The 13,973-nt window shown below is 37.0% G+C and overlaps 1 protein-coding gene across 3 annotated transcripts in view; it reads left to right on the forward strand.

The window, feature by feature from the left end:
• The window catches only part of LOC129238007 (uncharacterized), a 121,211-nt gene that overhangs the window by 62,257 nt on the left and 44,981 nt on the right, over positions 1-13,973 (forward strand). Inside the window, exon 1 of one of the 3 annotated variants that reach the window (XM_054873033.1) lies at positions 277-955. The exons of the other annotated variants lie outside the window; for them this stretch is intronic. Within the exon in view, the coding sequence (XP_054729008.1) occupies positions 307-955 (649 nt within the window). The 5' untranslated portion in view covers positions 277-306. Of the gene's footprint in view, positions 1-276; positions 956-13,973 lie in introns of those variants that run through there. 3 annotated transcript variants of the gene reach the window in all.

Below are 13,973 nucleotides of genomic sequence, written 5' to 3' on the forward strand. Positions count from 1 at the left end.
ATCGCAGGCAGTATTTACGCTGCAGTAAAACCAGATACACTTAAAGTGTAACTAAAATAATTTCTTGCACGCATCTTAGAGTTGATTGCCATTTACCGAAAGCAGCAGCAACAGTAACATTTTTGCTATCAAAACGTAAAGATTTTTTGAAATTTTTCTCCTAGTGTAATTTGTGATTGATATTTGAAATTAACAGCAAAATCAGTGAAGAAGGTTTTACTAAACCAACGCGCGCCAATATCGGCCAAAAAAATATGAACAGTCTTTGTCTGGTTGTGCCCGTTTACATTAAGCAAAGACAAAAAAATGAGTGAATATAAATGTGTTGAGCGCGCAGCTTGTAAAGCGGCTGCGCGCATCCCCTCCAGCGATAAGCCAAGCAAACCATTCTGTTCGCTGGCCTATCTGGCCAAGTCCACTGTCGCCATAAATAACAGCAGCGATGTTAGAATTGTAAAAGGCCCCAGCCACAAAAGCTTTGTCGCCTCACCGAACTCACCGAATGTGGCGGCCACAGCGAAAGTGAATGAGCGTGGCTCGCCTGGGTTGCCGACTGGCGCTGCGACAGCAGTAAACGGCCATGAAGACAACAATGGGCAGCTTAAAGAAGCGACGTTGTCAAGTGCAGCCAGCGGACAGGCCAAGGACAACGTGCAAGTGGAGCTGAATAAGAACGAAGAACACGTACGCAGTGTAACCGATGTTTTTGGTGTAATCAACGAAGAGGACAGCAAGCCCGCCACTGATCAGGTAGATGGCGTCGATGTGCGACGTCCGTGGGAGCTTTGCGCCCATAACGGCTATGTGCGACGCATTCCCCCTGCGCTAATGACACCCGCGAATACACAAAACGGCTTTCAGCACGGCTCGAATGGCTTGCCATCACTGGCGAAATCGAGTAGCTTGGACTGCTGGGACTATACCATCGAACTGGAATGCCTTAGCGGGCCAGAAGGTTAGTAGATGATGTTGAAAATGTGTATGCAACTGTATGCAATGTAGGTTGTAAGCAACCGTTTGCTTACATACATTAAAGTTATTAATAGCCTATACCGCTTATGAATTAGTCAGATCATGTCGCGCTCTTCTTTCGGCCGATTTTCACTTTGTTTTCACATGTGGATTTATATGCAGCTGACATTCGTAGTTTTTTAGCCTATGCTTATATATTCTTTAACGAAATTCGTTACGAATGTGGGCCTGTCTGACATAAGCCTTGTTTGTAGCGGTACAATTTATTTTTCTCTCGTTGCTGCTCAATAATGTCGAAAACGCATAGAAAGTGAGCTACGCACCCACATCAACAATCTCACGTACAAAACTTGTATTTGTTGTTTTTAGTAAGTAGAAACTCCCGGCAAAGGGTCGTAGTAATTACCATAAATCGTCTTCGATTCGCAATGCGTTAGTAAGTGGCGACAAGATTAAGCAACACCAATTTATTTATACCCTCTTCGATTCGCCAAGCATTAGCAAGTGGTGAACAGATAAAGTAACTGGCATAGATAAACATAAATGATGATAGAGGTGGAAAGGGACTGCCAAATATTGAATTTGTTTGGAAGCACTTATGAGTATTAGTCATGAAACTTGTCTAAAGAGAGTCTAAAAGAGAGCTGGAAGCATTGAATATACCAATTTTATGAGGTACTCGCTGGAGCCGAATCTTGATCGATAACTTTGTTGTTGCTTGCACATGCAAAATTTTCTTCAAGTGAAGACGCCTCTCCATACTCGTTTGAGAGTATTCTTGCTCGATAACTTTGTTGTTGCTTTCACAAATATTGCATACTTTTTGTTAAACGAACAAAGCCAAAAATGGCGAGCAGAGAGAAATGACAAAACGAACACAACTTTAAATTCTGTATTTTGTAATTCGATTAAGAAGTTTTTGTGTGCATCTGTCATATTGCATAAACATTTATGAGTTGGTCACACACGGAGAACAATTCAAAATGTCCGCTTGTCTTTTTTTAACAAAATCATTGGGTAATATTTAAAATACAATTATGACAATACTAAAGAGCAGCAGATAGGAAGTTACAAAAAAAAAAACAATGCGGTCAGTTATGAATTGAATATGCGTATACTAATTAAGTTATTCAATGTGGGCAACTCTGGTCGAACATTGTTAACTGGTGCTCCAGTTTCTCAGGATTTTTATGAAGTGAATAGATTGACAGCTGGAAGCATGTTGCAAACACTCCACTATTTTGCCGCCATAAATATACGAACATGAAATATTTACATATTGGACTTTGTAATGGGAGTGGCATCATGCTTCGTTTTATTATACATTTCAACAAAATTAAGTTATTTTATCATAATTAAAAACATGGTGGGAATATTTTCATTTTGAATTATTGCCTCATTGAATTTGTGTAGTGAACATACATCTCAATGAATTCATGAATAATTAATGTGATGTGAAGTGCAAGCATTGTGTTCCCCAATCGCCCCCATCAGTGATCTGAGCGACACCTAAGCTGGATAAATAACTTTGTGGGAAGAAACGTATATGAATGTGTGTGTGCGATTGGCGCCCCGTCTTGCCCCATTATGGGCTGCCCGCAGATACTTCAACAACTCTACTGTACTTTTACTGCGAGAATGTTGTAATATAAGTTGCTTTTCTTTCTACTTTTTCGCTCGCAAAGTTTTAACTCTTTTAATATTTCTCACGGAAATAATTAGCGCTTGAATGGCTAGCGATTTTATGACCCCGTCAAATTTGTTCACTGACAAACCGTTTGATGTGAAAAAAGAAATATTTGCACCCTAAAATTATTATGAAATAAAAATTACTATAAGCCTTGCATTTTCTTTCTCACTGAGAAATTTTCATGCTGATCTACTAGCGCTGGAAATAATGAGTTTAACCCAGTTTTCGTATGGAGGCGCGCTGTATTTTTATCGATTTGTTTAAAGGAGTCAAGAAATACAAATATTTAAATATTTTGTTATTTGTAGAAGTACATATTTATGCACGTAAACGTACTTAGTTTACTTTGAAACAAAGTCCAAGCTATTTCACATACGAAGTCGGTTATTTGTTCAATATAAAAAAAACCTAACTATGTTTGCTTATCTGTACACATATTGATTTAAGTAGTTGTTGTTTCTAATTAAGAAACTTGTATTTTCGTGAAAAAATATAACATTGGGAGGTTGAATTAGTTTTAAAGGTGACACACAGATGGCGCTATTTATCACTTTATCGCGTTGGCAATACTGAATATATATTCATGACAAAGCCTCATCCCTCGTGCCGTCGAAACGCAATTTGCGGGAAGCTTTGCTTTTCTGCTTCAATTTGAAAAAAAATACAGCCCAAGCCCGTGAATTGCTGCAGGAGGCCTACCGTCGATTTCAACATGTGAGTACTGGCTTCGACGATTCAAAAGTGGTGATTTTCACACCGAAGACAAGGCCAGCCCAAAAAGTTCGAGGACGCGGAATTGGGGGAATTGGTAACTTGGAGGACTCGTGCCAAACCCAAGAAGAGCTTGCTGAATCATTGGGCGTTGATAAATCAACCGTTTGCAAGCGTCTAAAAGCGATGGGAATGATCCAAAAGCAAGGACATTGGGTCCCGTACGAGTTGAAGCTGCGCAACGTCGAACGGCGATTTTTTACGTGCGAATTGCTGATCGAGCGACAAAATCGGAAGGGTTTTTTGCATCGGGTGGTGACTGGCGACGAAAAATGGATCCACTACGATAACCCAAAACGCAAAAAATCATGGGGTTTGCCCGGCCACGCATCAACGTCGACGGCCAAGCAGAATATTCACGGCAAGAAAATCATGCTCTGCATTTGGTGGGATCAGGTCGGCGTCGTATATTTTGAGCTGCTCCAACCGGGCGAAACAATCACGGGGGATCGTTAACGACTGCAATTGATGCGTTTAAGCCGGGCATTGAAAGAAAAACAGCCGGAAACGGTAAAAAGGCACGACAAGGTTATTTTGCAACATGACAACGCTCGGCCGCATGTTGCTCAACCTGTCAAAAAATACCTTGGAACGCTTGGCTGGGAAGTGTTACCCCACCCGCCGTATAGTCCAGACATAGCTCCCTCCGATTATCATTTGCTCCGGCATATGAGTCTCGATTTGGCGGACCAACGGTTCTCCTCGTACGAGGCTACCAAAATATGGGTTGAGTCATGGATAGCCAAGCAGCGGCCAGAATTTTGGAGAAACGGCATCCGGAAATTGCCCGAAAGATGGGCGAAAGTTGTAGCTAGCGATGGCCAATACTTCGAATAAAATATTTTGTACCGTTTTTTCACAATAAAGCCCCAAATCTTCGAAAAAAACCTTTAAAACTAATTCAACCTCCCAATATTTAATTTGAATATTTATTTAACTGAATATCAAAGCTAGAATTAGAAAAGGCCATTAACCTAAATATTTAAATAAAACCCATCAACTGAGTACTTAACAGTTAAAATGTTTTAAATCGATGTAAGTTATTTTAGCAAAACTTTATAGCCGTTGCGACTCCAGCCATATTTCATAGTTATTCATATGACTTTCGAACACTGAGCTAATTTTTTTAACATAATTTCATGGATTTCTGCCTTCTACCAAACGAAGTGAAGAAGAAAATTGAATAATGTTTTTTTTTTATTTTTCTACATACGAACGTAAAAGGTTGTTGACTTAAAAAAAAATCATAGAAATATATGAAAAGAAATGCTTGATGAGTGTCCATTACCGGCAATGCCAGCACAAATGGAGACGACCATGCGAATATCTGCTTTTCTTAATGAATTTCAATTAGTAAGCACAAGAACAACAGCCATTGAGCCAGCTAAGCGATTTCCTGTTAAAGATTCATAGTAACGGAAGACAAATAAAACGACAGCACTGAAAAAATATGCATTGAACAAATTTAGCAGCTTAGACATTTATGCGAAATTTATTTATATTTGTGTCAAAGATATCATTCTTAAACTCGAAAAATTTGAATTTAACGAATTTTAAAGCACTAAAAAAATTTACGTTTAAAAGCAACGAAAAGTTGATAGAAACCTATTTTTCAGATTACTTATTTGAAGCGCGCATATTCACTAAATAATTATAAATGCAATAAGCGGATAGTTTAAACACTGGAAAACTGAAGATTTAGTGATAATGAAACCCCTATTTTACCCTACCACTGAAAAATTAGTAGTAGTACCATTTAGTGGTAGTACGAGGTGCCCAACCCTGACGCTTCCATAGAAGACTTCGCGATATACCTATATAGCTATGGACAGAGAAAAAACGCACTTCCCCACAGGAGGAGGAAAAAGAAATACATTATTTTTGCGTAAAGTTTATAAGGTCGTTTTATGGTAAAATATAGCGAATTTGCTCTTTGCTGACTTCCATTGTTAACACCCTGTAACCCACAACTGAATGGAACAAATAAAAAATAGCAGAAGAGTACTTTTAGTGTAAAATGTCACCTCGACAACGAGCATAAACTTTAAATTGTTTGATTGATACTTTACGAGACATCGATCACTACAGCCAACTACCGAAGAAGAAATTTCTGTTTCACCAAAGTAATATATTGATGATTATTTTAGCTGGATAACCTAGTAAAATAAAGTCAAAAATCTATTCTTTTATTCCAGTACTATCGAAAACAAAAAGTAAAATAAATAATAATTCAATATCTACAATTGTAAGGAGTTCAAAAATCGTAATTTTCACATTTGGAACTGAACACTGAAATAGCGCATTTTTATCGCTTTGCGAGGAAAACAGAAATTTTGTTATTTCAAATTGGTTAAATTTGTTTGTGATATGCTGTTCACTAGACAGGGCTAGTTTACTGGGGCGGCAGCCCTTGGTCGGGAAAAATCCGAGTCATTCCGGGAATGTAGGACCGGCTGCCATGGGAATATATATTAAATTTGTTCGTATATTTGTTACCTGCTTAGTATTTTGTTGAGTATCTATTAGTTTTAAAATTGCTTCACCCTACAAGGTAGACTCTCTACTAACTTATGGCATCTCCACGCTTCCTGTGCTCCTTACCATCCTTCATTGGGATTTTTGAACCAACCTAAATCTTGATATTGTTCTACAGATTAGCGATGACGTTAAGGACGGGCTATGCGCTGGTCAATCCAGAATTGCAATTTTTTCTTTTGAAAACCAATTTTTTACCACTTTTACTGCATGCTCGGGGACGTTATTATGCTTGAACAACCAGTTTAGTGGCACGAACAAGAAGGAATTTTGCGTCACCGTATTTTTGAGAACTTTGAGAACAAACTTATTCAAATTGCTATTTATTCTCACTATTGGTTCAAGTCCATGCCAAGAAAAAGAATCGGAAACTTTCAAGTTATCCCCACCGTGCTTTACTACCTTTGTTTTGAACCGGGAATTGAACTTTTGGTTCTTTTTCATGATGAACAAAAGTCTCCCCTTAAGGACCAATCATATTAATCTTAGTTTCGTCTGTAAAACGTATTCTTTTCTAGAATTTACGTTTATGTTTTCATGAGCGATTAGGAAAGACAAACGTGCCTTGATATTTTTTTCGACAGCAGTGGGTTTTTTTGCTACACCCCATACAATTTATTTGGACTAAGGTGCCTTAACAGAAGTCTGCTAGATACATTCAGGCTATTCCTCATTTATTTTCGTTATCGCTCGAGAGGGCGATCTGGATATTGTAGCAGGCTAAACTCCTGCTTATCCAGAATAGACCTCGATATATTCAATAATTTTCTAATTGAGCATTACTGGTGAGATTTTATTCAGAAATAAATCTGTAAGCTACAAAAAAAAAAACTATATAGAGGTGCATAGCTTCCCATCGCTCCCATCGGTCCTCAACTGTACGCACTTGTGATTCGTTGATTCAGAAAAATGTTGTTTTTCGTTTGTTTTTCTTTTCACTACATAAAATAATAGTAAAAAATAATATTGATAATAATTTATTTTTGGTTGTGTCTACCGTACTTAGGTATTTCTTGCGTTGTTAGGTTAATATGGTATTTGACTAAAAAAAATATTACCATGTTTTAAGTTTAGTGTAATTTACCTTTTTGTGTGCGTATGTATGTACACAATTATTGGAAAATGCAACGTTCAAAGGCTTTGAACTTCATTAACTTAAATTTGTGTATTTGCGATGGACGCAAAAACAACACCACCACATATTTAACTGTTACTTTCAAAGAGAATAACGACGCAAAAATAGTAAACATTTGGAATTGCATTTCCTCGTTCACAATTTGGAATGCTCATAAACTTAATTTTATTTGCGTAAAATCAATTGTAATTGAAATTGGAATTTAAATTGAAAGTGACGCAATTTTTACTCTGCCTTGGCATCCGCTAAGCGTTTTTGTTTATTTACTTTCTTTTATTGCACACACACAAAAAGGAGCGAAATATGAGGGTATTTGGGGAAATGGGAATTAATTAGTTGCATTGTTTGATTTTCACTTTTAGTACAGGTTTATAAGAAATTTCTTGTTTGGCAAGTTAGAGTAAGGCGATTAAGCTATTAAACGGTTTAATATGTCAAAAATAAATACTCCAAATGACTCAGAAGAAAGACTCAGGAAATTTAACATAACTTGTTTTTTTTTCATCAAACGTGATATTTATTTCTTTCTTCACGTCAAATAGCAATCAAAAACTTTTGTTTGATAGAAAGAAATCAGTAGACCTGGCGAACAGCAAACAAGTATTATAGATAACAAAACGCCATAACGCCGATAAGCGCGCGGTGGGTTTGATTAAACTGAACACCAAAGGCAGTGGAGGGAGGAGAATCATTAAAATCGAAATAAGTGAGACACGATAATGGCTCTGATCGCTAGTTCAGGCGTGTGCTGTCACGCTCTTGCTATACCCCAAAAATAGCGTCAACTGTATCAGCGATAAGATATTGCGAAACTGAAGCTCAATCGCAATCGCAACAATGAAGTGACCTTCCGAATTGAAACAGTTTCAATCTGAAATGGAATGATAACCCGCAACTCCAAGAAAAAAAGGAAAATTTAATTACAATACAATAAATGGGGCCAAAGGTAATATATTTTTATTACAAATCGAAACATTTCTTGGTCGCATCTCTGCTCATGTGTGCGTACTCGTTTGTCATCGCATTTTACCAACTTTTGCTTTCACACGAATTCGCATTCAGTTGGCAGCTATGGCCTGACGTGTGGACTGGTGTGAGCACGAATTGGGTTGAGGAGCCGCTCCACGCATAAACGACATTCCAGCGAAAAGCACAGTTGTCGTTCCAATTCTTTTGGCATTTAACTGAAAAAACTGTAAAACGTTCAACAGATGCCGATCAGTAAATGGCGATAATATTTTCGGTTTGTTTTCGTAGCTAGTTTTATTTCGCTGTGAACCAATTTCGCAACTTTGCTTGCAATGCTTGGAATTTACAGTAAATTCGCGCATAAACACTCGCAGTTTTCTTGATGTCAGTTTGTCTGTCTGGCAATTTTTTTTATGTTTATAAGCATGCCGAGAGTTGTAGTAAGCTGCAATCGAAATGTTTAACTCTTAGTGATAATTTTTGTCATCTTTTTAAATGTCGCTTCCATTGAGTTCATGGACTGACGCCAAACAAAAACGTTGATCCTATTAGTTCTTCATTTGATCTTTACAGATCAGTAGGGATGTTTCACTTCCCCTTGATCACTAGCACGTATCGTATTTAAATGTATTTTTAGGGGTAGGGCGTTTGTTAGCCATTCCGATACCATTACCTAAAAGGCTCAGAGCACCCGCCATTCTACCACATGTGAAAATCGTCGTTATTGTGATCTTCGCAGAACCCTCCAAGCGCCATCTTATCTAATGTTGTTAATTTTCAAGCCGCCATAAAATAGAAAGCACACAAATATTCGTCGAAAGAGAATTTTATTTTTCAATTACCTACAAAGTTCAAAGTGTGTTTGCGTGTTTTTTTATTATTATTTATTTGAAGCCTTCGGTTTTACAATAACTTACTGACTAAAATGCATCAATTTAAGAATAAGAATTGCATTGAGCCTTGCGTTTCATTTCAACGCTAATAGCACCCGTGCTTCTAATGCAGCCTCTCAGGTAGACGAAGTCCTTTAGTCGTTGGCAATTGTATCCGTCAGCTGTTACCTGTGCGCAGGGCTCGCGAGCTCTGCTCCTTAAAGGCGAGATTAGAAATTTAGTGATAACAGCTGCGCTAATGGCATTCATATATTTTTAGGTACATACCTGCGTGCTCATAAGTTGCATGCCTAGATATCCTTTCCCAGTAAATTATTCCGAGACGTAAAAATAAAAATCATTGTCTTTTGTAAATTTTCAAGCAGGAATGACTTTCATGTACTCAGAAACCTACACTTCCATAATATATCTATACCCATTTACTAATGTATTTATAAGTTTAATCAGAGTTATTTATTTATTTGCTGTATCCAATACAATGACCTTTGGCTATATTTTAGCACTGGATATAAATTAAAAAAAAAAAAATTTTTTTCTAAGACGTTAATAAATTGGTTTGTGCTGTTCTATGACTAATATTTCCTGGAATATAAAATTTCCCCTTTTTGCTTTGCTTGCAAACTATGAGGTGCCAATTTATGAAGAAACTTTGGCATTTCTCGAAACTGATTGCGTAGAAAAGCCATGAAAAACCGCACTAAAAAGTAATAAATATTGGAAAAAGGTATTAACTGGTTTTTATTTCAAATATAGAAATATGTGCACAAACATAAGTATTTAGTTTCTTCAAAAAAAAAAAAAAAATGTTAAAATGCAATTTTTGAAATCAGTATATTATATAATAAAATTTAAAATGATTGTATTTGATGATATGCTTAAATGCGTTCAGCTATTGAATTTTCACTTATTTCAGAAAAGTGATATCCCAAGGTGAATGCGGGAATGCTTTAAAAATATCACAAAAACCTTAAGCAAATGTTTCTGCTAATAATAGTAATCTTAGGATGTAGTTATACTCAGATTTTACAAATTTTCGATCTTCTGTGTTCGATAAAAACTTCGAATTCAACAAACTTTCGATCAGAGACTCTCACTTTCTAGAGACTTGAAATTTTCAGCATAGCTAAAGCTCATTCCAATATAAAATAAAAACTAAGTGCCGAAGCGGGCAAAATTTTTGGAGAAATTGTATTTCTAGCTGGATTTCTTCTCGAAAAAAATATTATTAGGTGCTATACAGGAAAATAAACATATCAGCATAAACTCATACGATGGAAAGGAAAATTTAACTTATGGTTCAATTAGCTAAAAGATAATAAAAAGAAGTGATCAGAAATACATTTAAAAAATACAAATTAATCGGATTTATATTTTATTGGCAGAAAAGTACGAAATTGAAACAAGAGTAGTATAAATCGCGTTTAAAGTAATAAAAATATTTGCGAGGAGTTTAGTAATAATAATGTTTTTAGTATCTGTAGTATGCTTAATGGCCGACACTTCGACCTAATAGATGTCATGAGTCCTACTACATGTTTTAGAAGTAGTTAAGGTTCCATTTAACCCAGATGTTCCCTTCCTCAGGCTGGGAATTGGTCGAAAGCCAAAATTGATCAGTAGACAAATTTCAGAATATCTTCAATAGGATCTTTTTTGATTTCATTCGGATCCACGCAGAGCGACTAAGCAAGCATGTGAACAATGAAGCCTTGATTCTTAACGATAATACAAAATGGAAGCGAAGGCTCAAACGTAAAAAACCTCTAGATTTAAACTAATTAATAAATAAAAATCAGTTAAAAGTATGAATTGTATTTTGCTGAGGATTAACTCAAATTATTTGTTGTAACAAAACTCCACAAAAATTGCTCGTTAGTATATATATGAAATGTTATACTAGTTGCAATGAAAATACTAATAATAAAAAAAAAAAAAAAAAAATTCGGATCCATTTGATCTTGATTAAAGATGTGCAGTCTTGTCTTTGCTAATGCAATAAAGTTTGTGGTTTCATCAGAGTTTACATTCTGTCTCACACTCTGTCCTCAAAGTTGAGAATCGCACACTGTTGTGTTATGCTGGTATGTCAGCTGGAATGGAAGTGCAATAAGATTATTGCGGATAACTAAATGTACATAATTCACACATCTTAGGGGAGTCGTTGGCCTTTCGGAAGCCAACATGTACAGTTACAGTTCCATTGCAGCCATACGGCCTAAGCTCATTAAAAATCTGGGTTAAAATCGGACTTACAGAAATCATAACAACCCTTAATGTCTATACCTACAAATGTATTCCTGGAGATCCAGTTATCAGATCTTTCATGTGAGAGATTCTGGTGTACGCAATAAAAACATATGTTTTCAGTAAGAATAAATCTGTCTTTGCAAAACCCATTATTCGATGTTCGTTTGCGTGTAGGCATACTCGTATATTTGCGAGATAAATATTTACATGTCTACATATTTACGCATTTACATATTTACATAACCCCCTTATATAGACATGTCTTGTGCACTTGTTTTTAAGTGCCTTAATGCTGTGCTCTATCAACAAAGTAAAGAAAAGTCAGTTGAAGTTTGGAATTTGCGCTGCGGACCTGTTGTGGGTAGCTGTGTTTTTTTTTGTTTTATTTTGAATTTTTAATCAGCTAAGAAATTGCTGGCGTCATGCAATGAGAAGTTAAAATATAATTATTTCCTAAATAGTGTTGTTACTCGGTATCTCGCTGCCGCTAATTGTTGTATTTACGAGTATTTGCTTCGAATCAAAGATTTGCTGACAAATACGTTTTGTTTTTCGCGTTGTCAGCATGCTTGGCATTTCGATCGTAATCTACTTGTAAGCGGCAACTGACCAGTACAGTTTGCATTGTATGTGAGTGCATTCGTGATTACGTGTGTGTGTTCATTGGCCGGCATAGCGCCACAGAAATATCGCTGTATCGCAACGAATTGCTGGCTTGATGGCCTTGAATTTTTGGCTTTATGAATTTTCTGCTTACTTGTTTCCCTTTTTTACTTCAACCCGACGTTGGCAATACAGTTGGCCCGTTTTGTTGCATTAAGCAAATAATTTTCACAGCAGGTACACCTCTTGGGCGTTTAGTGTTCACTTGAGAGGTTGTAGGTTATGTATCATATCTTTCATGGGAACTAATCGCGTTCCATTTAAATATGTAAATAAATATTAAATATTATATATTTAATCCCTTACAAATTTGGATTGATATTTTTAAAACTGTGGCGCTCTTAGGGTGGACTACTTTTCACATTTCTTTATTGAGAGAGTTTGAACTGCGAATACCACCCTAAAACGTAGTGAAAGACAAGCCTTTTCGAGGCAGTTTCTGGGTTGGATATGTACGAGATTTCCCACCCACTCACTAATTAACGCGAGGTTCCTAGTGAAAGTATTGACCGAGGGGTTTAGAAAAATCCACATCTTATTATCAGTTATTTACAATGATACTCAGACGGGTAAAAGTTGAATGAGGGCCGGAAGACGGGGTATGCTATCAATTTGCTCAGGTTTCAAACTGAAGCGATAACTCTCTCAGTTTCCACATCTATTTAAGACATCAATAATTGCTTCAGCTTTCATTTGAGGATTGCAGCGATGCTGTGCCGAGAACTTGGCCAGTGCGCTATTGAAGGCAACGAGGTCGGCGAGCGGCTCGATCAAAGTCGAGAGTAGTATCAGCTACTGCTATAATGGGACGAGAACCAATTCATGTCGTTATTTGGTGGGTAAATATTGATTGCAGTAAGTGCTGAGGAATGGTTGTGTCAGACAGGCGAAACCTTTAGGTTTCCCATTTAGCGAAAGGGACATACAACTGCTAGGTTAGTTCCTGGTTATTTAGTCATCCTCAATCGGCTGAGTTTCCACGTGCATCTGATAGGGATGTCTGCTCTAACCGAATGCCGGCTTGGTTTTGGGCAATGATGAGCCCTCTAAACACATGTTGAGTTAGCGGGCAATGCCCATTGAATAATTTTATATTTTACATTTTTGAGCCATAAAAGTACGACACATTAGGGAGGTAACTAAGAATTTTTGAAGCGTAAAAGAATTTTGGGCAATGGTGCTAGAGAGGTAATACTGCGGCACAAAAAAATTCAAGGCCCCATTATTCATCTTTTCTGTTATCTCCAAAATTTTAGTTTTTCACTCAAAATTATATCAGTTACTTCATAATAATTCCGCCATAAATTAAATAAATAAAAAATATCTTACAAATTAACTCATTTCATGCGGTTGCCTAACCCATTGGAGTACAACGATGCATCGATGCTTTTCGTCAGCTGTTTGGCGCCAATAAATTTGGTGTTGGTTTACTCTACTTAAATTCGTAGTGTATTAAAGTTTTTGTTTTTTTTATGTAACTAATTGGAGCATAATTGGGTTAATGTATTCATTTAGGTATTTGAAATGATTTTGTCGCTGTCGACATTGTTGTAACAATCATTGCTCGCTTATTTGTGGCATCGACCGCTACCGAAATCTGTGTGAAAAAATTGACCTCTTGGCCAAAAATCTCTGAAAACTACGCTGGCGCGAAGTAACTGGCCTGGCTGAGTGAATTGGCGCTATCGACTGTTGTTTGGGCGTGGTGTGTCAGGGTAGAGGAGAAGGCACACAATTTTCTATTTAGTCTGATACTTTGTCGAAATTTACGAATGTGCGTGCGTATGTGTGCGCTCTGTGTTTATGTGTGTTGGTCAAAAGTCATGTGTTAAACAGCTGACCTGGTGCGCTCGTGTCTGCGCATGTGCGTACACTCATACACATGTATATAGTACAACAAATATGCGCATATCTAAGCTTTATAGTTATTTGGTTGTTCGGTTTGCAGCTTTGGAGCGGGGTCAGCGACCACTGGCTGGGGCGATTACAATTTGCGATTTGCGAAATGGGCGCGCATTGATTGTTCGAAAAAGTATTTCCCGCATTGCGTTTATTTGTTGGTGTTTGTTTACTAATTAACACTAAATTTAATTTTAAT

Source organism: Anastrepha obliqua, chromosome 2 (assembly GCF_027943255.1).
Source record: "Anastrepha obliqua isolate idAnaObli1 chromosome 2, idAnaObli1_1.0, whole genome shotgun sequence".
Classification (NCBI taxonomy): Eukaryota; Metazoa; Arthropoda; class Insecta; order Diptera; family Tephritidae; genus Anastrepha; species Anastrepha obliqua.